This window comes from Scophthalmus maximus, chromosome 2, assembly GCF_022379125.1.
Source record: "Scophthalmus maximus strain ysfricsl-2021 chromosome 2, ASM2237912v1, whole genome shotgun sequence".
In the NCBI taxonomy this organism is placed as follows: Eukaryota; Metazoa; Chordata; class Actinopteri; order Pleuronectiformes; family Scophthalmidae; genus Scophthalmus; species Scophthalmus maximus.
Window position 1 is genome coordinate 5,319,424 of NC_061516.1, and position 16,393 is coordinate 5,335,816.

Sequence of the window (16,393 nt, forward strand, 5' to 3'; positions counted from 1 at the left end):
GTGACGTCAAAATAATCAAGTCCCCCGGCTCGACCCTGTGCGTGAGCGACCGGGGGCCAGTTTGAACAATGCACCCCGCCGCCCTATCGCCAGGATCAGCACAATCAGCAGGGTGCAACTCCAGCGTCAGGAAACTTGGCCCTAGATCTGGGCCACGGCCGAGCAATCAGTGCCCTCACATGGACAAACAAAGAAGAGAGCGCACACACGCGTGTACACACACACACACACACGTGGGAACAACACAACAAAGTGCACGCAGAACACTGAGTGGGAGTGGGGAGGCCGAACGCAAACCCACGTTGGGGGAAATCCCCATTTCAGACAAGTGAATAGTCTGACGTGGATGAAGAACACAGAAGCGTAAGGTCATTTTGGATCATACTGTAATTACAGGGACAGATTACCTCTAATGCAATTCCAGATGATTTGTGTAAGACATATTTGTGACAACATCGGTGTCACAGCGAAGAAAGAAAGGCACGTGCACCGAATGGATTGTGGTGCTAACCCTGGACGGAGGGTGCTTCCATCCTGGGACGGGCTGAAAGCCTCAGCCGTCCCCTTTCCAATCCTGGAACAAGTCTTTCATCAGACAACGAAAGCAGGCCTCAGCGTTTACGTCCCAAATTCATTTCTTTATTTCCTTTTTTAGCAGAAAGTATGAAAACACTGTCAAAGTTAGTGATGGTTTACAAATGTAATTCCAACAGATTTCCTGATAGTAAAATGGACACAAGTCCTGACCCACTGTCGCGGCGGTGACTGTGAGAAGAGCTTCGAAAAAAGTAAACTCAGAATTCAGGAAAAAAATAAATAAGTAACTGTAACTCATTGCTGAATAAATTTAGTAGAAGAAATAGAACAATATTTTGCTAATGTGCAGTGAAGTAGATGAAAAAAAAAAACAAGCAGCAGAAAATACTATGGTGTGTAATGGTGAAATAAAGTCCAATAGTTTGTGCCATGCGTTGCAATTGTGTTTTTATTACCATTTTCACATAATAAATTACAATAAGATATGTACACAGATGTGATCTGTGGAATCAGCAGACGTGATTCACAGATGATTCACCGCTTTAACCATCGTTGGCAGACAAAGTTCACAGGAGCTCTAACTTCCATCCACCAGAGTAAATCAGAAAAACTGCTGTGAAAAAGAAAGCCGTCCGGAACTGTGGATAATAAATTTCATTGTTTTTTCAGTGATGGATGAAAATAGGGCAAGGGACATGGAGACACGGCGTCGCCCTCTGGTGGTTAAACCTATTCATGGGAAGCAGCACAACAGAGACGACAACAGTACATCTGACTCATGTACAGTGGGAGTGTGGAGATGAAAAGCCTGGTGTGGATAATAAAAAAAACACTGCAGATTTCTGTTTGCAGCGTACGCAGAGACAACCATCACTATATTACTGTGATACCGAAGAAAGGTTGCCACGGGTACAAAGTAAAAGAACACGTCGTGGTCTCCATCAGTGACTGGAGCGAACTCGAGTGTGGACAGTAGATCACATACGAGCGGACATCATAACCACGTCTCTAATCAAAGGTGGTCTCGAGGGCGGTCTCCTCGATCTTTCCCCAGCCAGGTCCAAACACTGATGGGAGACCGTGTGATGACGTTGGAAGCCCTGGAACGAGCGGCCGTAATGCCCGACAAGGAAATAGATAATGGACAATTCTTTGACTCTGGATAACGTCATGAATTCTTTTTCATTCTCCATATCTATGATAGTGTATATCTATAACTACAGTACAGTTGGGGTTATAGTTGGTGATTAGCTAATAATAATTCCTGCCATTGGAGCACTGCACATGAAACGTTAGAGGAACTGGAACAGGAACAACTGGGCAGGTTCTGAAAATATGTATCTGTTATTCGATTCCAGCTGTTGGTTGTACTTCACGACAAACCGCGTTAGAACCATGTGTTAGCTGCCTCCCTCAGTCAGTCAGTTCCTTTGTTACTCCAGAAACAATCCAGGAGAGAACCTCCAGGAGAGAACCTGCCGGAGTAACGTGACGCATGTTGACATGATTTGAAATCATTTAACTGGAGTTGCAGTAGCAGTGTCAGAGGTACATGACGTATGAAGGCACATAAAACTGTGTGTATGGCTCCATGAGAAAACAGAACATTTGGGTGAACTGAACCTTTAACTAGGAAAAAGCACTGATATCCCCTTTAAGGCAGCGGAGGCAACGCATTGCGCGTAGAGCATTTTTAAAGTGGCAACATGGAAGATTTTCATTTAAATAAATGTCAAATGACACGACACAATGGTCACTGAGTCTGTGATGAAAACATTGTGGTATTTATATATTTTACCCTATGATGAACTGAGTGTCTGTGGAGACATTCCTTTCTATGCTGCTAATGGAACTGAACCTTCTCACTGCCGTGGCCTTACACTAGAAGTGTTTATCTGGCAAAACACGAGTTGACACAAGCAATACAACGAGTTTGTCAGTGAGCTCAGCGCTCGGCGTTAACAGTGTGTCTGCAAAAAAAAGACACTGGTGTTTTTGTTCATTTTCTGACATTCTATGCGAATGGCACTCGTTCGAGCGGAAATATTTCCACTTGAGCCAAATATTCGCGTGACGTGTTGTCGCCGTTGGCATTTATCTTTGAGATCCTCCCTGATGTGATAATCATTCCTGTCTGCCTTTTTCACATTCAACAGTTCATGTCAACAAGGCATTAGATGAAGAGCCGCACAACCTCCCAACTCCTCAGCCAGAAATGTAAATAGTTATAGAATTAGAATAGAATAGAATTTCCGTGCCTCCAGAATTCTGTGAGCTGTAGCACAAAACTGCTGTTACCTTGCAGGTGTCACCGAATCCACCCGGTCTGAAATCTTCCAGATTGCCATATCAAATGTATTCCTGAATTCCCTTGAACATGAGACAACGGAGGTAACGGACACGTCTCAAACTCCTATGACATTCTGTTGTGTCGTCCGTCTCTGATGGAACACTGATGAAGTATAAAAGTTGCACCTATTCTCACATATCACACTGGCTTCCTAATGTTTATGAATGAGGTCACGTGTCTAGGTCTTCTCATCCGATTCCAGACCTGAGATTTACCGCCGTCAGAAGTTTGTCTATGACTGGTATTCCTTCAGCACCTGGCCTGCGATGACCAGTCTCTGGATCTCACTGGTGCCCTCGTAGATCTCGGTGATGCGAGCGTCGCGGTAGTGCCTCTCGGCGGGCATGTCCGCCACGTAACCCATCCCACCCAGAACCTGGATGGCCTGATTTGAGGTGCAAAATGATCCAAATAAGAAAGTTGCCTGCAGGGTTTATTTAATACTGTGTCACAGACTTGACATATGGTATTCTTACCTGATGTGAGCAGAACGTGGCCGCTTCGGACGCTGATAGTTTGGCCATGGCTGCTTCCTGCAGGAAGAAGAGAGGAGGAGTCGTTTACTGAGGGTTCTACTGCGACCAAGTAAAAACATGAGGCGTCGGAGGCGTCCGTCTACCTTGGTAAAGGGTTTCTTTGAATCCCGAAGAAGTGCAGCCTTCCAGGTGAGCAGGCGAGCACTCTCCACTGCCACAGCCATGTCAGCCAGTTTGAACTAAAGGATTATTAAAATGAGATTCGTTAGAAGAGGCTGATGAACAACGTGAACATTTATTGAATCTCAATGTTAGGACTCACTGGTTCCCTCTTCTGTGTATCATTGTTAACTGGCCCGAGAACGACATCTGAAGACGTCACCCGTGGCTCTGGGAGACTGTGTCGGACACATTTTTACTAGCAACAGTGTTGCGGTGCTGATTTGTATGAAGAGTGGCTTCTTGGTCTGTTCATCTCCTGCATGTGGATGATGTGACACACAGCCCATGTGCCAAGAAAGGGAGCGTTTGTGATCTGCTCATCGCGGGAGCTGTTGTGTTTCTCTATATAATATTGTCAGGTCTCCGCCTCATTGTGTAAAGTAACAACATATAATGTACAAATATCAAATTGTTGCTTTCACAGGTGTTGGAAGGCGTTAACTAAATGCATTTGGATATGAAAAATAGTAATGTTGGGAAAATAAACTTTGATTACCGGTATATATTTTGTTGTTTTCATTAATTTTGTAGCTTGGTAGAAAAGTGCTTTACAAATACATTTTATTATTATTATTATTATTATTATTATTATTATTATTATTATTATTATCCTACTTGTGCACGGTCACAATCTGGCCCTCTGGAGATGAGAATGACATTTTTGTTGCTGCTTCATGTCATTGTTAACTTTTTAAGACTGTAGATGTGAGAACATCACCTTCAGATCTAGCAACTGTGATTAGTTCGCTTTTAATTAACACTCTGGCACCGAAATTTAATTTGACACCTCCTTTGAGTTAGACAGATACAAATTTAAAGATATTCTGACTTTCAGTCCCCAGTATGGGTCGAGTACCAAAAAGGGAACATTTCCTGTAACTGCTGCCTGAACTCTCACATCTCATGTTGCCAGTTCTCAGCACAAAGTTACCACAACCAAAGGCTAAGAAACCCAAGTTTGAATAAATCCTAGCTTCATTTAACGCATGACCAGGGCCTTGAAGTGATCGGTGGAGGTGTCACCTGTATGGCCTGCAGCTTGCCGATGGGAGATCCGAATGCCGTGCGCTTGTGCGCGTAGTCCGCGGCGCAGTCCAGAGAAGCCTGAGCGATACCGAGAGCCTGGGCTGCGATGCCGATCCGTCCGCTGTCCAGCGTTTGCTGTGGACACAGACAAAGATGAATCCTGACATGTCAGTAAAACAAAAAGTAATAGTTTTAATGGTGTTGCTATGAGGGAGGGTCACAAAAATGTGGTTCGTGAATTCCGTTTCTGAGGACAGGTGGAATTACTGGTTCTGATAGATGACATGGTAAATTCCGTATAACATACATTTTCATAGAGAGAGAAAGAGTTACATCACTGATGGTAATGTTACCGATTGAAAAAAAGCAGTGAAAGGCTAGAGACGGGAATTTTATAAACGCAGTTTCTGTGTAAAAGTGATTTAAATGCTTAAAAGTACCATGGCGATCTTGAATCCAGCGCCACGAGGACCCAGCATGTTGCCCAGTGGGATCCTGCAGTCCTCCAGGATGATGTTCGCAGTGGATGAGGCTCTGATGCCCAACTTATCTTCCTTCTTCCCGAGGGAAAGCCCCGGGTGGGGCATGGGGATCAGGAACGCACTGATACCCTGCAAATAAAAAGCAGATTTTAACCAGTGTTACGGCTCAATCGAACAATGTGCACTTGATCCCTTCGGTCCAAGCATTCAGATGCGCCGCGTCGTGCCTTGTGTTTGAGTTTCTTGTCTGTGGTGGCGAACACGACGGTGGCCGAGGCGTCCCAGCTGTTGGTGATCCAGGCTTTGGTTCCGTTCAGCACCCACTCGTCTCCCTCCTGACGAGCCACCGTGGAGGCAGCACCCGCGTCGCTGCCGTTACCTGCAATTTGAATGAAAATCTTTGAATTTTAAGGAGGAGATTTGAGGAGCGAGGCTCGGATTTAAACCAGGATCGTTAAGAGAGAGAGAGAGACAGGGAGAACAAGGAGTCCTGCAGCACATGGTCTGGTCCTTAGAGACCTCGCAAAATTAAAAAGCAACGATATTTCTCGTCGAGGTGAAAAGCTGCCTCCCGGCGGCCAGAACGATGTCGGTGTCTGATAGCGTAGAAGATGTACCGTGGCAGGGACGTTTAAACGTTTGTGTGGCAGCGTTTTTGGTTCCTGGTGGAAATAATGGATGGCAACAGAGTGACAGACAAGATACGAACGAGAATGTTGCCACACACAGCGGCTAACACGAGCACTATGCAAAGACACTTACAGAACCCCCACAGCTCGAAAGGCCAGGAAAACTTTGAAAAGTCCAGATGATGCTCACAAATGCCACTTCAAGTTCCACGGTCGAGCGCTATAGAGCCACGGCAACAACCAGAGACATTGGCATTTTCATTGCAGCTGATATGAGTCTGGTCACCCTAGAAGAAGATCTCGGTGACTCCTCCGGCACAACTGCTCTGCACCAACATCTCAAAAGAAAAACAAAACATCCAGGGGCTCTACGACCTGATAACGATGAGACAGCAGCGTGAGGCCGAAAATACATTTGCTACACAACATGGCTGCCGCACATATCCTGCGCCCCTTGTGCACAGTCTCAGGAATTAATGCAGCGTGTTCGCAAGTTACACTATGCACAAACAATATTGAGGTTTTATATTTTACATGCATGCATATTATAAATTAGGGGTCGACAGATATTTGTCTGCAGAAAAAAGCGTCAAGAGCAGTAAAAATGTTGAACTATTAACACAAAATTTGTTGAAATCCCTAAAAAGCACGTGATGAATTCGAGAAACCTTTTAAACATGACCTTAACTAAAATAGTGCAGGGAGCTGTTAGCAGCATTATTATGAAGTTGAACAAACAATCATGGACGGGACATTGCTAAAGTCCAGAGAGTAGTGACTGCGGCTAAATCAGATATTATCTTATCGGCAAATTGCCTTAAAAAATGTCCGATACCGATAATCATTAAAATGTTGGATATCCGCTCAGACAATCAATCCTATTATAAATTACTACAAACAAAAAACAAATACAGCCAAACAGATAGAATTACAAAAATAGATGGTTTGCAATAACAGCAAGCAGAATAATTGTTGTGTGTGTGTGTGTGTGTGTGTGTGTGTGTGTGTGTATATGTGTGTGCCTGTGCGAGACATTTACCTGGCTCACTGAGGGCGAAACAGCCCACCTTCTCTCCAGCCGTGAACGGTGGGATCCACTGCTGTTTCTGTTCTTCCGTGCCAAACTTCAATATTGGTCCGATGTAGAGCGACTGAGGACAGAGTCAGAGTCAGATTTGCTCCGAGAGTCTCGGCACCGACAGAAATGCTCTTATACGTTTATAAGTTAGACGTTTATTCAAGTTCCTCTACGCTGACAGACTTGCACCCACGTTGTTAACAGAGACCACGACGCCGGTGCTGGCACAGCCTCGGCTGATCTCCTCCACGGCCAGGCTGTACGCCAGGTAGTCCATCCCAGCACCACCCAGCTCCTCTGGCACCTCCATGGCCATCACCCCCATCGCCCCCAACTCTGTAATCTGGACAAGAGCATTGACATGAACGTGTTTGATATCTGGCTCTTCAGCGTCTAAATGCTCCTGCTCCACGACGTTCACCAGCTTTTGTACCGGCCTGTGAAACACATGTACACTGTACGTGTGTCTGCGTACTGTACCTGTTTGGCAGGGTAAGTGTGCTCTCTGTCCAGTTTGGCAGCGATGGGGATCAGTTCTCTGTCGGAATAGTCCCTGCAGGTCTGTCTCAGCATCTGATGAGTCTCCGGTAACTCCGCTAACTGAGACAGACCTCGGCAACCGCTGAGGCACAAGCCGAGAGCTGAGGGAGAGGGAACACAAAAGTTGTTTTTTTAAACTGCACATAAACTGCCAGGAGGGTCGAGATCTCGAGTGGCATCACCCGCTGCTGATCTCGAGTGGCATACCACTCCTACAAGCGGCATACCACTCAGGATTAGCAGTGGCATACCATTTGCCACTTTTCGATCTCGGGATATTTGATACACAGTCAGTATTGGTTCTCGGTGGACTAGACTGGGTCCAATCATGTGATCTAGATTGCTTTTCTAGATTACCCTTTTGTTTTAGCACAAATACAATGAAACATAATGACAAATCTAGAACAATTGAACTTAATTTGTCTAATTTATGAATGAGTGCTGTCTTCCAACATTCTTATTCTCATTTTTATTCTCAATGTGGATTTTGACCTGTGGTAGAAACCTGCTTTGTTGCTTTCACTGTCCCGCCTGACTGCGGGACATTTGCATGTCTGTGCATTGGTTTTCTGCCGCAAAGCAGTAAGGAGATATGAGCAGATATCCATGTTTCACAGAGGGAGTGAGGAGTTCAGCCCAGTGTCAGTAACGGAGCATCGACACGTGAAGGATCACTTATTTTCTTGCTACGTCGTTCTGCTGCTGCTGCTGCTGCTGCAGCTTTTGTCCCGACTTCCCCTCTGCCTGTGAAGGCAGCACCGGGCTCAGTAGGTGAAAGGTCCTGGTCGTCATCGCCAGTGTCACCTTCACCTCAGTCTGAGAGTTTTATGGTAAAACCACAGAGAACAGTAAGACACGGAGGGGCAGGTGAACTATCTGGTCACCACATGATGACGACAATCCTCCCTGAACGCGAGCTTTACAGCTTTAAATGTTCGCACCTAGCCGCCGGCTAACTGCATTTTAGCCAAGAAGCTAGCGGTCGGGAAACCGGGGATTCAAACAATCGCCTAGTTTTCTCGTGTCACTTTGACTGAAGCTGTCATCATGTGCCATTGTTCTGGCCGTTTCCTCGTCATGCACCCACCTTTCCTCGCCTTGAAAAGTGCAGCCATGGCTCCTCTCCTTTCCTTTCGACGTGTCGGACAACACTCCTCCGCCACAACCGCGGTGTTATGAAAAGCACGCTGTTGCATTCACGTGCTGTCGGAACAATCTAAACGTCAAATGTTCAACGTCCATGGGCCCAAGAAATCAGCGTTGAACGTGTATTTGCTCTTGCTCTGTTCTAATCGTCTATTTCGTTGCCCTATCAAAAATAACACAAATAGATTAAAATGTTTTACAGTTTTCAAGGGGCCATGAAGGCAGCATGTGTCCTATATTAACACAAAGTGACAGTAACTTTTAGTTAGTTGTTCATTTTTTGAGGGATTATAGCACATATATGCAGACATTATGCTCCTGATCTCATTAATATCACAAAGCAACCCGTCCTGTGACCTTTGCTGACCACCGATATGGTGATTTTGTTTTTAGTTATTAATTGAATTATGAATCAGTCAAAATCTGATAGTTAGTATTAATGAATAAGGCTAAACCTGTGACCTGACTTGTCGTTTCCTTGCCTTTGAAGGGTGGTCATTTTAATATAAATTTAAATTATTATTTAATATTAATCATTTAATTAATGTATTATCATTTCTGATTGTCATAACTGATAAACTGTAGTACAACATTTGAATGGTGCCCCATATGTGAAAGGCCCAGTACTGTTATCGATTATTCACAATTGAATATATCTATAATGATATATATTTAATCCCCAAACTATTCATATTCAAAATTACAGTGAGCTTGTGTTATTAGGTTGACCATATGCCACAGGATGTTTCCATTTTCCTACATACACAAAAATTCTGCAAATCTTTTAGCTTTTTAGATATGCCACAAAGATAATATTGTCACAGGAAAGAACGTATAAATATAGTGTGTACTTATGTTCAGCTAAGTACTTTAAGCTCATAACAACTAAAATGAGTGAGGGGTTTTTTCTGCAACATAAATAAAGGTAATCCAGCCAGGGAGGTTTCAGGTTTTTCACAACATGTTTATTTTTTAGCACCATAAAAAGTCAGTTAAGGTTGTCCAGTGTATTTGCTCTCATTCTGTCTTTCCTTTGGGATGGAGCGTTGATGGTGGAGATTCAGGAAAGGATTGGAGAAGGCAGGTGTTTGAAAAATAAAAAGCTGAGAGGGCTGTAATGGCTACAACAGCACCCGGTGCCCAGCAGGTGTCATTCACTTGCTGGCAGAGGTGAAGGTGAAGCATCCTCTCTGGTGGAACTGCATGTCCCTGATACGACGCATGGACTGGATCTGAGGCTGGAAGGCGCAGAAGTCGTTGTAGTGTCTGTAGTCGCCACACTCAAACAGGTACTGGTAGCCTCTGTATCCAGGGTACTGGTAACCCACCCACCTGAGAGAGACATGGGGGAGGGGGAGGAGAGATTCACTTTAATATTACTAGCAGGTATAAACATCTCTAATAGTCTTGTAGTTGAACTCATTGTTCATATTGAGTTCAATGTGTTTTCAATCCTGTTGTTTTACTCTTAAGGTGTTTATATTGTGTGTTTTTTTGGTATGAATTAGTACCCCCTTAACTGGATGATATGATAACTACATCATTTCACAATATAGGAATACACGGGAGGACACCTTCAAGAAGACCTAATAGCAATTAAGGAGGTTCTAGGGGTCCTATAAGTATTTTAGGAGGTTTCTCGGTGTCCCTTAAGTAGGTTCTTTTTGAGGTTGGAGAAGTATTTTAAGAGGTTGTATTTGTCCATGCGGATACCTAGAACCTTCTGGTTATCTTTTACGATGTTGTATGGTCAATTCTATTGGCCACTAAAGATGTTCCTGTGGCATTTGAGGAGATTTGAGAGGTTGTTAAACAGGCTCTAGTGGTATCACCAATAGTTTATTTAAGGAAGGCCCAAATTCTGTAAGAGGTTCCATGGTCATTCAGGAGATACTAGGAGCCCCTGAAAAGGTTTGTGTTGGGGTTCTATGGGTCTTTTAACACTTCCAGTAGTCATACAGAAGGTTCTCGGAGGTTCTACCGGGCCTTAAGGAGATGTTAGGGGTCATTTATGCAGCTCAATACCACTATCCTCATACAAACTCTGAATAAAGGGAATATATGTTGGAAAGAACACTTTTCGTCCCTGTAGTTCAGTTCCTCTCAAGTGGAGAATCTATAATGATAACAACTGAAGTCCGAAAGATTAGATTTGTGTATTACTGAGACTTCAGTCATAATAATATGAAGAAAAACAACCTGGCTAAAAGTACACATTCGTCAAAAACAACTGCGCTTTTCTCGTTGTCACATTGCTTAAAAGACCCATGCCTACAACTGCTGATCCTCCCCTGAATCCATTCATATTGAAACTCCAGCAGCTGGGGCTACCAAAGTGTGCGTCGGTGTGTACTCACGCTCCTCCGGGCACCCTCACGCTGCCCACTCTGTCGCAGAAGCCATGCGCCCAGAGGGTGGGCACATCATCCTCCTGGATCTCCATCTTGTTGCCCTTGAAGTCGGAGAGCTCATACAGGCAGATCTTGTGCTCCAGGCTGTCCTGCAGGGAGGTGAAACCATTAGTTGTTAACTGGCTGTATTTGTTCCTGGACAGAAAATTCATCAGGAACTATTTCGATAATTATGGACGGGACTACAAAAACCCTGATGGTTCCAGATTCTCAAATGTGAAGATTTGTTGCTTTTCTTTGTCTCGCATATGAATGGGTATTGGACTGTAAAAATTTCAATGTGACACATTTTGCATTTTACTCCCATATTACAAGACAAAACATTTGTGGCCCGCGATTATCTGCAAATGTCCATAATGGAAATATTCAGCAGTTGTATCCCTACAATTTTAATCTATCTACCAATTTAGATATCTGGTGTTAGTTGCATCTCAGCTTCAGCAGGTCAGTAGCATGATGAGAGACTTTTAGTGTTACTGTTTTAAGTATATGCTGTTCTGTGTGTTGATTTTTGCTTACAATTTCTTATTTATCAAAGGTTGAAGTTAAATACGGCCCTTTACATTTATTTAAGATAATATATCCACTGTTACACATACCATGCGGATGGGCCTGAGGGACATGAGGCAGTCGCTGCGGCAGGAGTTGCTCCAGGTGTCCCAGCGAGGATACTCTCCCTTCTCCAGGATGAACATCTCCCCACGGAGGTTAGTCTGCTCAAAGGCAACAAAGCTGGAGAAGGGGGGCGGCCGGGCACAGGGGGGGCACAAGGGGGGAGAGGACAGGAGGGAAGAATTAGAGGAGAGGTATTATAATGAAACATAAGGGATGAGAGAGAATATGTCGAAAGAGTTTGTCTGACTGCTGTTGGTTAAAACATGTTTATATATATACATGTGTCCACTTACGGGCCGCACTCCACAATGATACTACGCACTCTATCCACGCCACGGTCACACACGTTCATGCATTCATTCTGGACCTCGATCATCCTGCCCTGGAAGTTCTCCTGGTCGAACAGCATGACCTGCACAGAGGAGATATTACAAGCTGTTACAAGCGGGCACAGCGACAGTCGTCATATCCTTTGCGGGTTCCAGCTGTTCATTTCCGTGATAAACTCTAATATCAGCAATTAAACACTAATATGAATCTAAGGTGACCAGGGAAATAACTGAGTCTATGTTTGCGCAGCGGCACCTGCCACACATTAAAAGCGACTTTCAATTCTTTCCAAGCCTGAGGACAAGAAACCCGTCTCTCCCAATATTACAGAAGATACGTTTTAATTTTCATTTGTTTGAACTGATCCTTTAAATCAAACATTCAGGATCCTGTAGAAAGGCAGTTTCTGCATATGTGTAATGCTGCTGGGACTCACTCTGAAGGATCCAATGCCAGGCTCGCCGGTCTTGGTGGCCTTGCTGGAGGCAGCTGGAGCTGGGGCTCCCTTGTCCTTGGCATCGGTGCCCTGGCTGGAGGCGGACTTGGCGGTCTGAGACATGGTGAGGGGCTTCAGGAGAGTCTGGGTGAGACAACGGAGGAAGACAAGGGGGTGAACAGAAATATAGTCGAGGAGAAAGTGTAAAAGGAAGGTGAAGTGAAGTAGAAATGGAGGTTTCAACGTGGCATTAGTCGAGGTGTGAACTTTGTCAGGGGTCGGTAGATGGGGATTTGGACTAAAACACAAGTGTTGTTCATGTGGGAGGCTCATTTGGGCCCTGGACGTGGGTCTTTCCCCGGGCCGAGGGAGGTCTGCCTGGGTGTGGTGGGCAGGGAGTGGGCCCTGGCTTTAGATGATGTGTGGCTGTCCCCCCCCTGTGTACCATGATAGATGTTCTGGTGTGGATGTCTGTGTCTGTGTGCCCTTACCTGCGTTAGTAAAGCTTGCAGTGCCGTGTGTGGGAGGCTGGCTCGTGCTGGTCCCTTCAGCGCTCGACCCAAGCTTTTATACTCTGGCAAAGGCCAAACGTGGAGGCTCGCGGCACAAAAGAAAGCCTCTCGTCATCACAGTCGGCCTGTGCCAAAGCCACCAGGTCATCGGCTGGCCTAGAATTGCCGCCGGCCCCTCTGGCCTGCCTGTAAGCATTTTACTGTCAAAGGAAAGCTCTGACCAAGGCATTTTTTGCATGTGTCGGGCTTGTGGGGCTGCAAGCTAGTTGTAGAGTTGTGGAGAGACGGAATGCAAAGGTTCAGAGGGCACAATGAGGTAATCCCTTCCCTCCATCACCCAAACAGGCACACGAAAATACAACATATTCTCCAGCTTTGGACCTGAAAACAAAGACTCAATTTCTCAAATCGTCCTTTTATTACGTCTTGGTTTACAAGAGCCAAAACGGGGAAAGCGCACAGAAAGCAGGCAATGAACACACAACAATAAAACCAATTCTCTCGTTATTACATTTGAAAGAATACACAGCAATGCAGGGATTCACTGGAGCCTGAGTCGCTGAGAGAAGATCGATTGACGCACAATTTAACGAGACAGTGAATTAACGCTGTCGATTCAAAAAGTCGTATTTGCACTACCGCCATCCGTCACGTGCAGCACGGCTAAGAAGCTGTACGCCAGCTTCCATCATTTTGGATTCCGGTTTTGCTAGACGTCAAAAGTGCAAATTGACATCATTTCAACGAAAGTTTAACTGGATGCAAGAAACGGAAGCAGATTTACTCAACCCCCAAAGAGTGAATCCACTGATTGCTATGTACGCTATGTCTCGTTTGGTTAGTCTGTCCTGAGTAATGCTCGGCAAGAAATCACATTTTTCTAGTTTCCGAAAAATGTTGAACTATATAAGTGGTGACTGTGATACAGTCAAGTCATACAGTCCACAAACTTACACAAACTGTAATGTTGTTCACAATATCAGTTATCAGTGCGCGACTTTTATTCCTTATGTAACCAACGCTTATTTGTAAGATAAAGATTTCTTTCGTTCTCCGTTTAAATTTATATTCATACATTAATGCACTATATGACTCTACTCTAATATGAGAATCCCTCCTCACAATGTTCTGGGGAGGTGACGGGTTGTGGAAAATGGTCGTGATTCTTGGATTACAGGGGGATTATGTCTGGATTATATCACCTCAGATGTGATTTTGTTTTTTTGACTGTGCAAGAAGGATTAAATCTTGGTTGATATGTGCAGATTAGGCGTGAAATAATCCTGCGTTGTAATCTATGCAGCTCCAGTTTGGCTGGATATCAACCCTCAGTACTTTTTTGGTGGTGATTGAAATATGACTATAGCACAAATATCAAGTGTCACATACTAGATTCTTAATCTTTGTGATCTAGATTGGATCAGCCGGTTCCCTTATTAAAATCCAAGTTGAGTCATTTTTTTAAACATGAGGCTGGTGCTCTTATTGTCAACAAATCTCATGGAAAGACCGAATAGTCATTAATGTGTTCATCACTCAATGCTTTCTGACTTCCCCACTGGTTCCAGAAGACATCAACTGTGAATACAGGCTACACAAATGAAGTCATAGTCGAACTTCAATTTTTGAAACTTAGTTTTTAATCAAGCAAACTGGAGGAAGCCGAGAATTCACTCGGGGGCTATTTTCAGCCACGGGATTAATCCACATTTGTTAGTCTATAGTGAGTACTTCCTGTGTTCATGATAATTGCTGTGTCTTTAATATCTTTGGGACAACAATGGAGCTCTGTGGCACGGAGGAATATTACATCAGGCGTTGACACACACAGAATACTTGTTAATGGGAGATTGACAACATGTCTTTTGATGAGATTCACTCACAATAAAAAGAGATTAGTGTTTCATCTGAATTATTCTTACACGGAGAACAAAAAGATATTAGTGTGATACAATAAAACAACTCAGCTATCCGCTTTGTATTGATAGTAAGTATTCCTATATTTCATACATGATCGGACTTCTTTTGAAAACAAAAACAATTTGTGCACATTCAATAGGAATTTCTTTGAAACCTCCTGACCTTGTGGCCTTGCGTCTACTTATACTGACACCAAATCTAAAGCACACATTTGACTCACAAATGGAAGAAACCCATTGATTTTCAACTCACTGTGTCCTCGCGCATCAATCTGACCTTTTGATTTTCAGATGACTCTCTATCTCTCTCGGGACCCCCTGAGGCCTTTCCAGGTGTATAATATTGTGCCATCTTTTCAACATTGCTGTTAATTCCTCATTCTTCCTCTTACTATTACACCCCCTTCATCTAAAAATATGTTTGTGAGACGTGGAATGTGATGACCGAACATAACTGAATCTGACTTGAGGTCTTTGCTCTCGGATTTCGTATTTTCTGTCCAAATCCATGCTACCGTGAGGGAGGAGGATATCGACTTTGCTGACCACATGACCTTTCCTTATTACTGCTATCAATTGGCTACCTCCCTTTTACTGTCATTACACCCAAAACAATGCTGATTGTGAAAGCTAACCGGACTTTTGGTTGCGTTCATCTCTGTGGTGCATCCCGGGATCACATTACTCACAAAAATGATGTGCACACTGCTCATGTTTTGCAGAGCAGAAATTGTTTCTGTCTCAGGAAAAAGCCGACCTTTGAATTGACATTTGTACATTGATGAACTCAGGTCAAATGTGTCGATTGTGGAATAGCAGAATCTGAAGACGTAAATCACATCCAAAAATACAGATGAAATACAGATTCTCTGCTCTATTATTTTTATTTGAAGTGGTTTGTTACGTAAGCATCCCCCCCCACACACACACACACACGAGTGAGAAGATATTGTCGCGTAGGCTACTCCTACAACCTCTTTTTGTTAAACGTTGCTGGCATTTATGGTCTATAACAAGGTGTGACTTTCATTTTTGAAACCTGGATGCAATAAAATTTGACTTTTTTAAATAAAAACTTTCTTTCCAAACATCGGCGAGCCAAACGGCATGCTTCTCCCTCACTGCGAGGGGTGTCCCGGTTCCACAACGGTGGCACGAGCCCCCCGCATTTCAAACATCGGGACAGCAGAGACCCTAGACAATCTTTGTGCCGCAGACTCCGTGAATGATTGAAACAGAAGAAGAAGAAAAAAGCCAAACATTCCCTGTTTCCAGCTTCTTTAAATGTGAGGAGTTTCTTTGACACATAGGATCTCATCTGTTGGTGAGATACAGCGGGCAAGTTGACGTTTTGTGGAACGCTAAATGGAAGGAGAACGACCTGTGGACTGATCTGAAATGAAAACGACAATGACTGCAGCCCGGGATCCAAAAATGTCTGCTGCATCCTCTCTCTCCATCCTCCGACCTCACACGCCCTTGACCCTTAGTATTTTTCTCATCTTGTCTTTCTCCTATTCCTGTGTCTCCATGCCCGCTGCCCAGGGTGATAATGTGGTGTCTGCACTTCTGCCCCGTCCACAGATTAACCACGCTTTTGTCAGGGGGGACAAAGACAGGCCCCTCCCCACTGCTGAGCCGGTGCTTTCAGCATGGCCCCTTGCCAGGGGAGGCTTTAAAAGGG

The 16,393-nt window shown here is 44.3% G+C and overlaps 2 protein-coding genes across 2 annotated transcripts; both read right to left on the minus strand.

The window, feature by feature from the left end:
• Positions 1-967: 967 nt before the first annotated feature.
• acads (acyl-CoA dehydrogenase short chain) lies at positions 968-8,565 on the minus strand. The gene is made up of 10 exons (XM_035627264.2): positions 8,428-8,565; positions 7,281-7,441; positions 6,994-7,143; positions 6,762-6,873; positions 5,321-5,472; positions 5,052-5,222; positions 4,609-4,746; positions 3,507-3,602; positions 3,364-3,420; positions 968-3,272 (listed from the first exon to the last, which is right to left on the minus strand). The coding sequence occupies exons 1-10, from the start codon at positions 8,534-8,536 to the stop codon at positions 3,120-3,122; spliced, it is 1,299 nt and encodes a 432-aa protein (XP_035483157.2). The 5' UTR covers positions 8,537-8,565; the 3' UTR covers positions 968-3,119.
• Positions 8,566-9,429: 864 nt separating this feature from the next.
• On the minus strand, positions 9,430-12,930 carry crybb1 (crystallin, beta B1). The gene is made up of 6 exons (XM_035627265.2): positions 12,770-12,930; positions 12,279-12,422; positions 11,806-11,924; positions 11,497-11,629; positions 10,844-10,986; positions 9,430-9,818 (listed from the first exon to the last, which is right to left on the minus strand). Exons 2-6 carry the CDS (start codon positions 12,399-12,401, stop codon positions 9,641-9,643), a joined length of 696 nt encoding a protein of 231 aa, XP_035483158.1. The 5' UTR covers positions 12,402-12,422; positions 12,770-12,930; the 3' UTR covers positions 9,430-9,640.
• Positions 12,931-16,393: the final 3,463 nt, after the last annotated feature.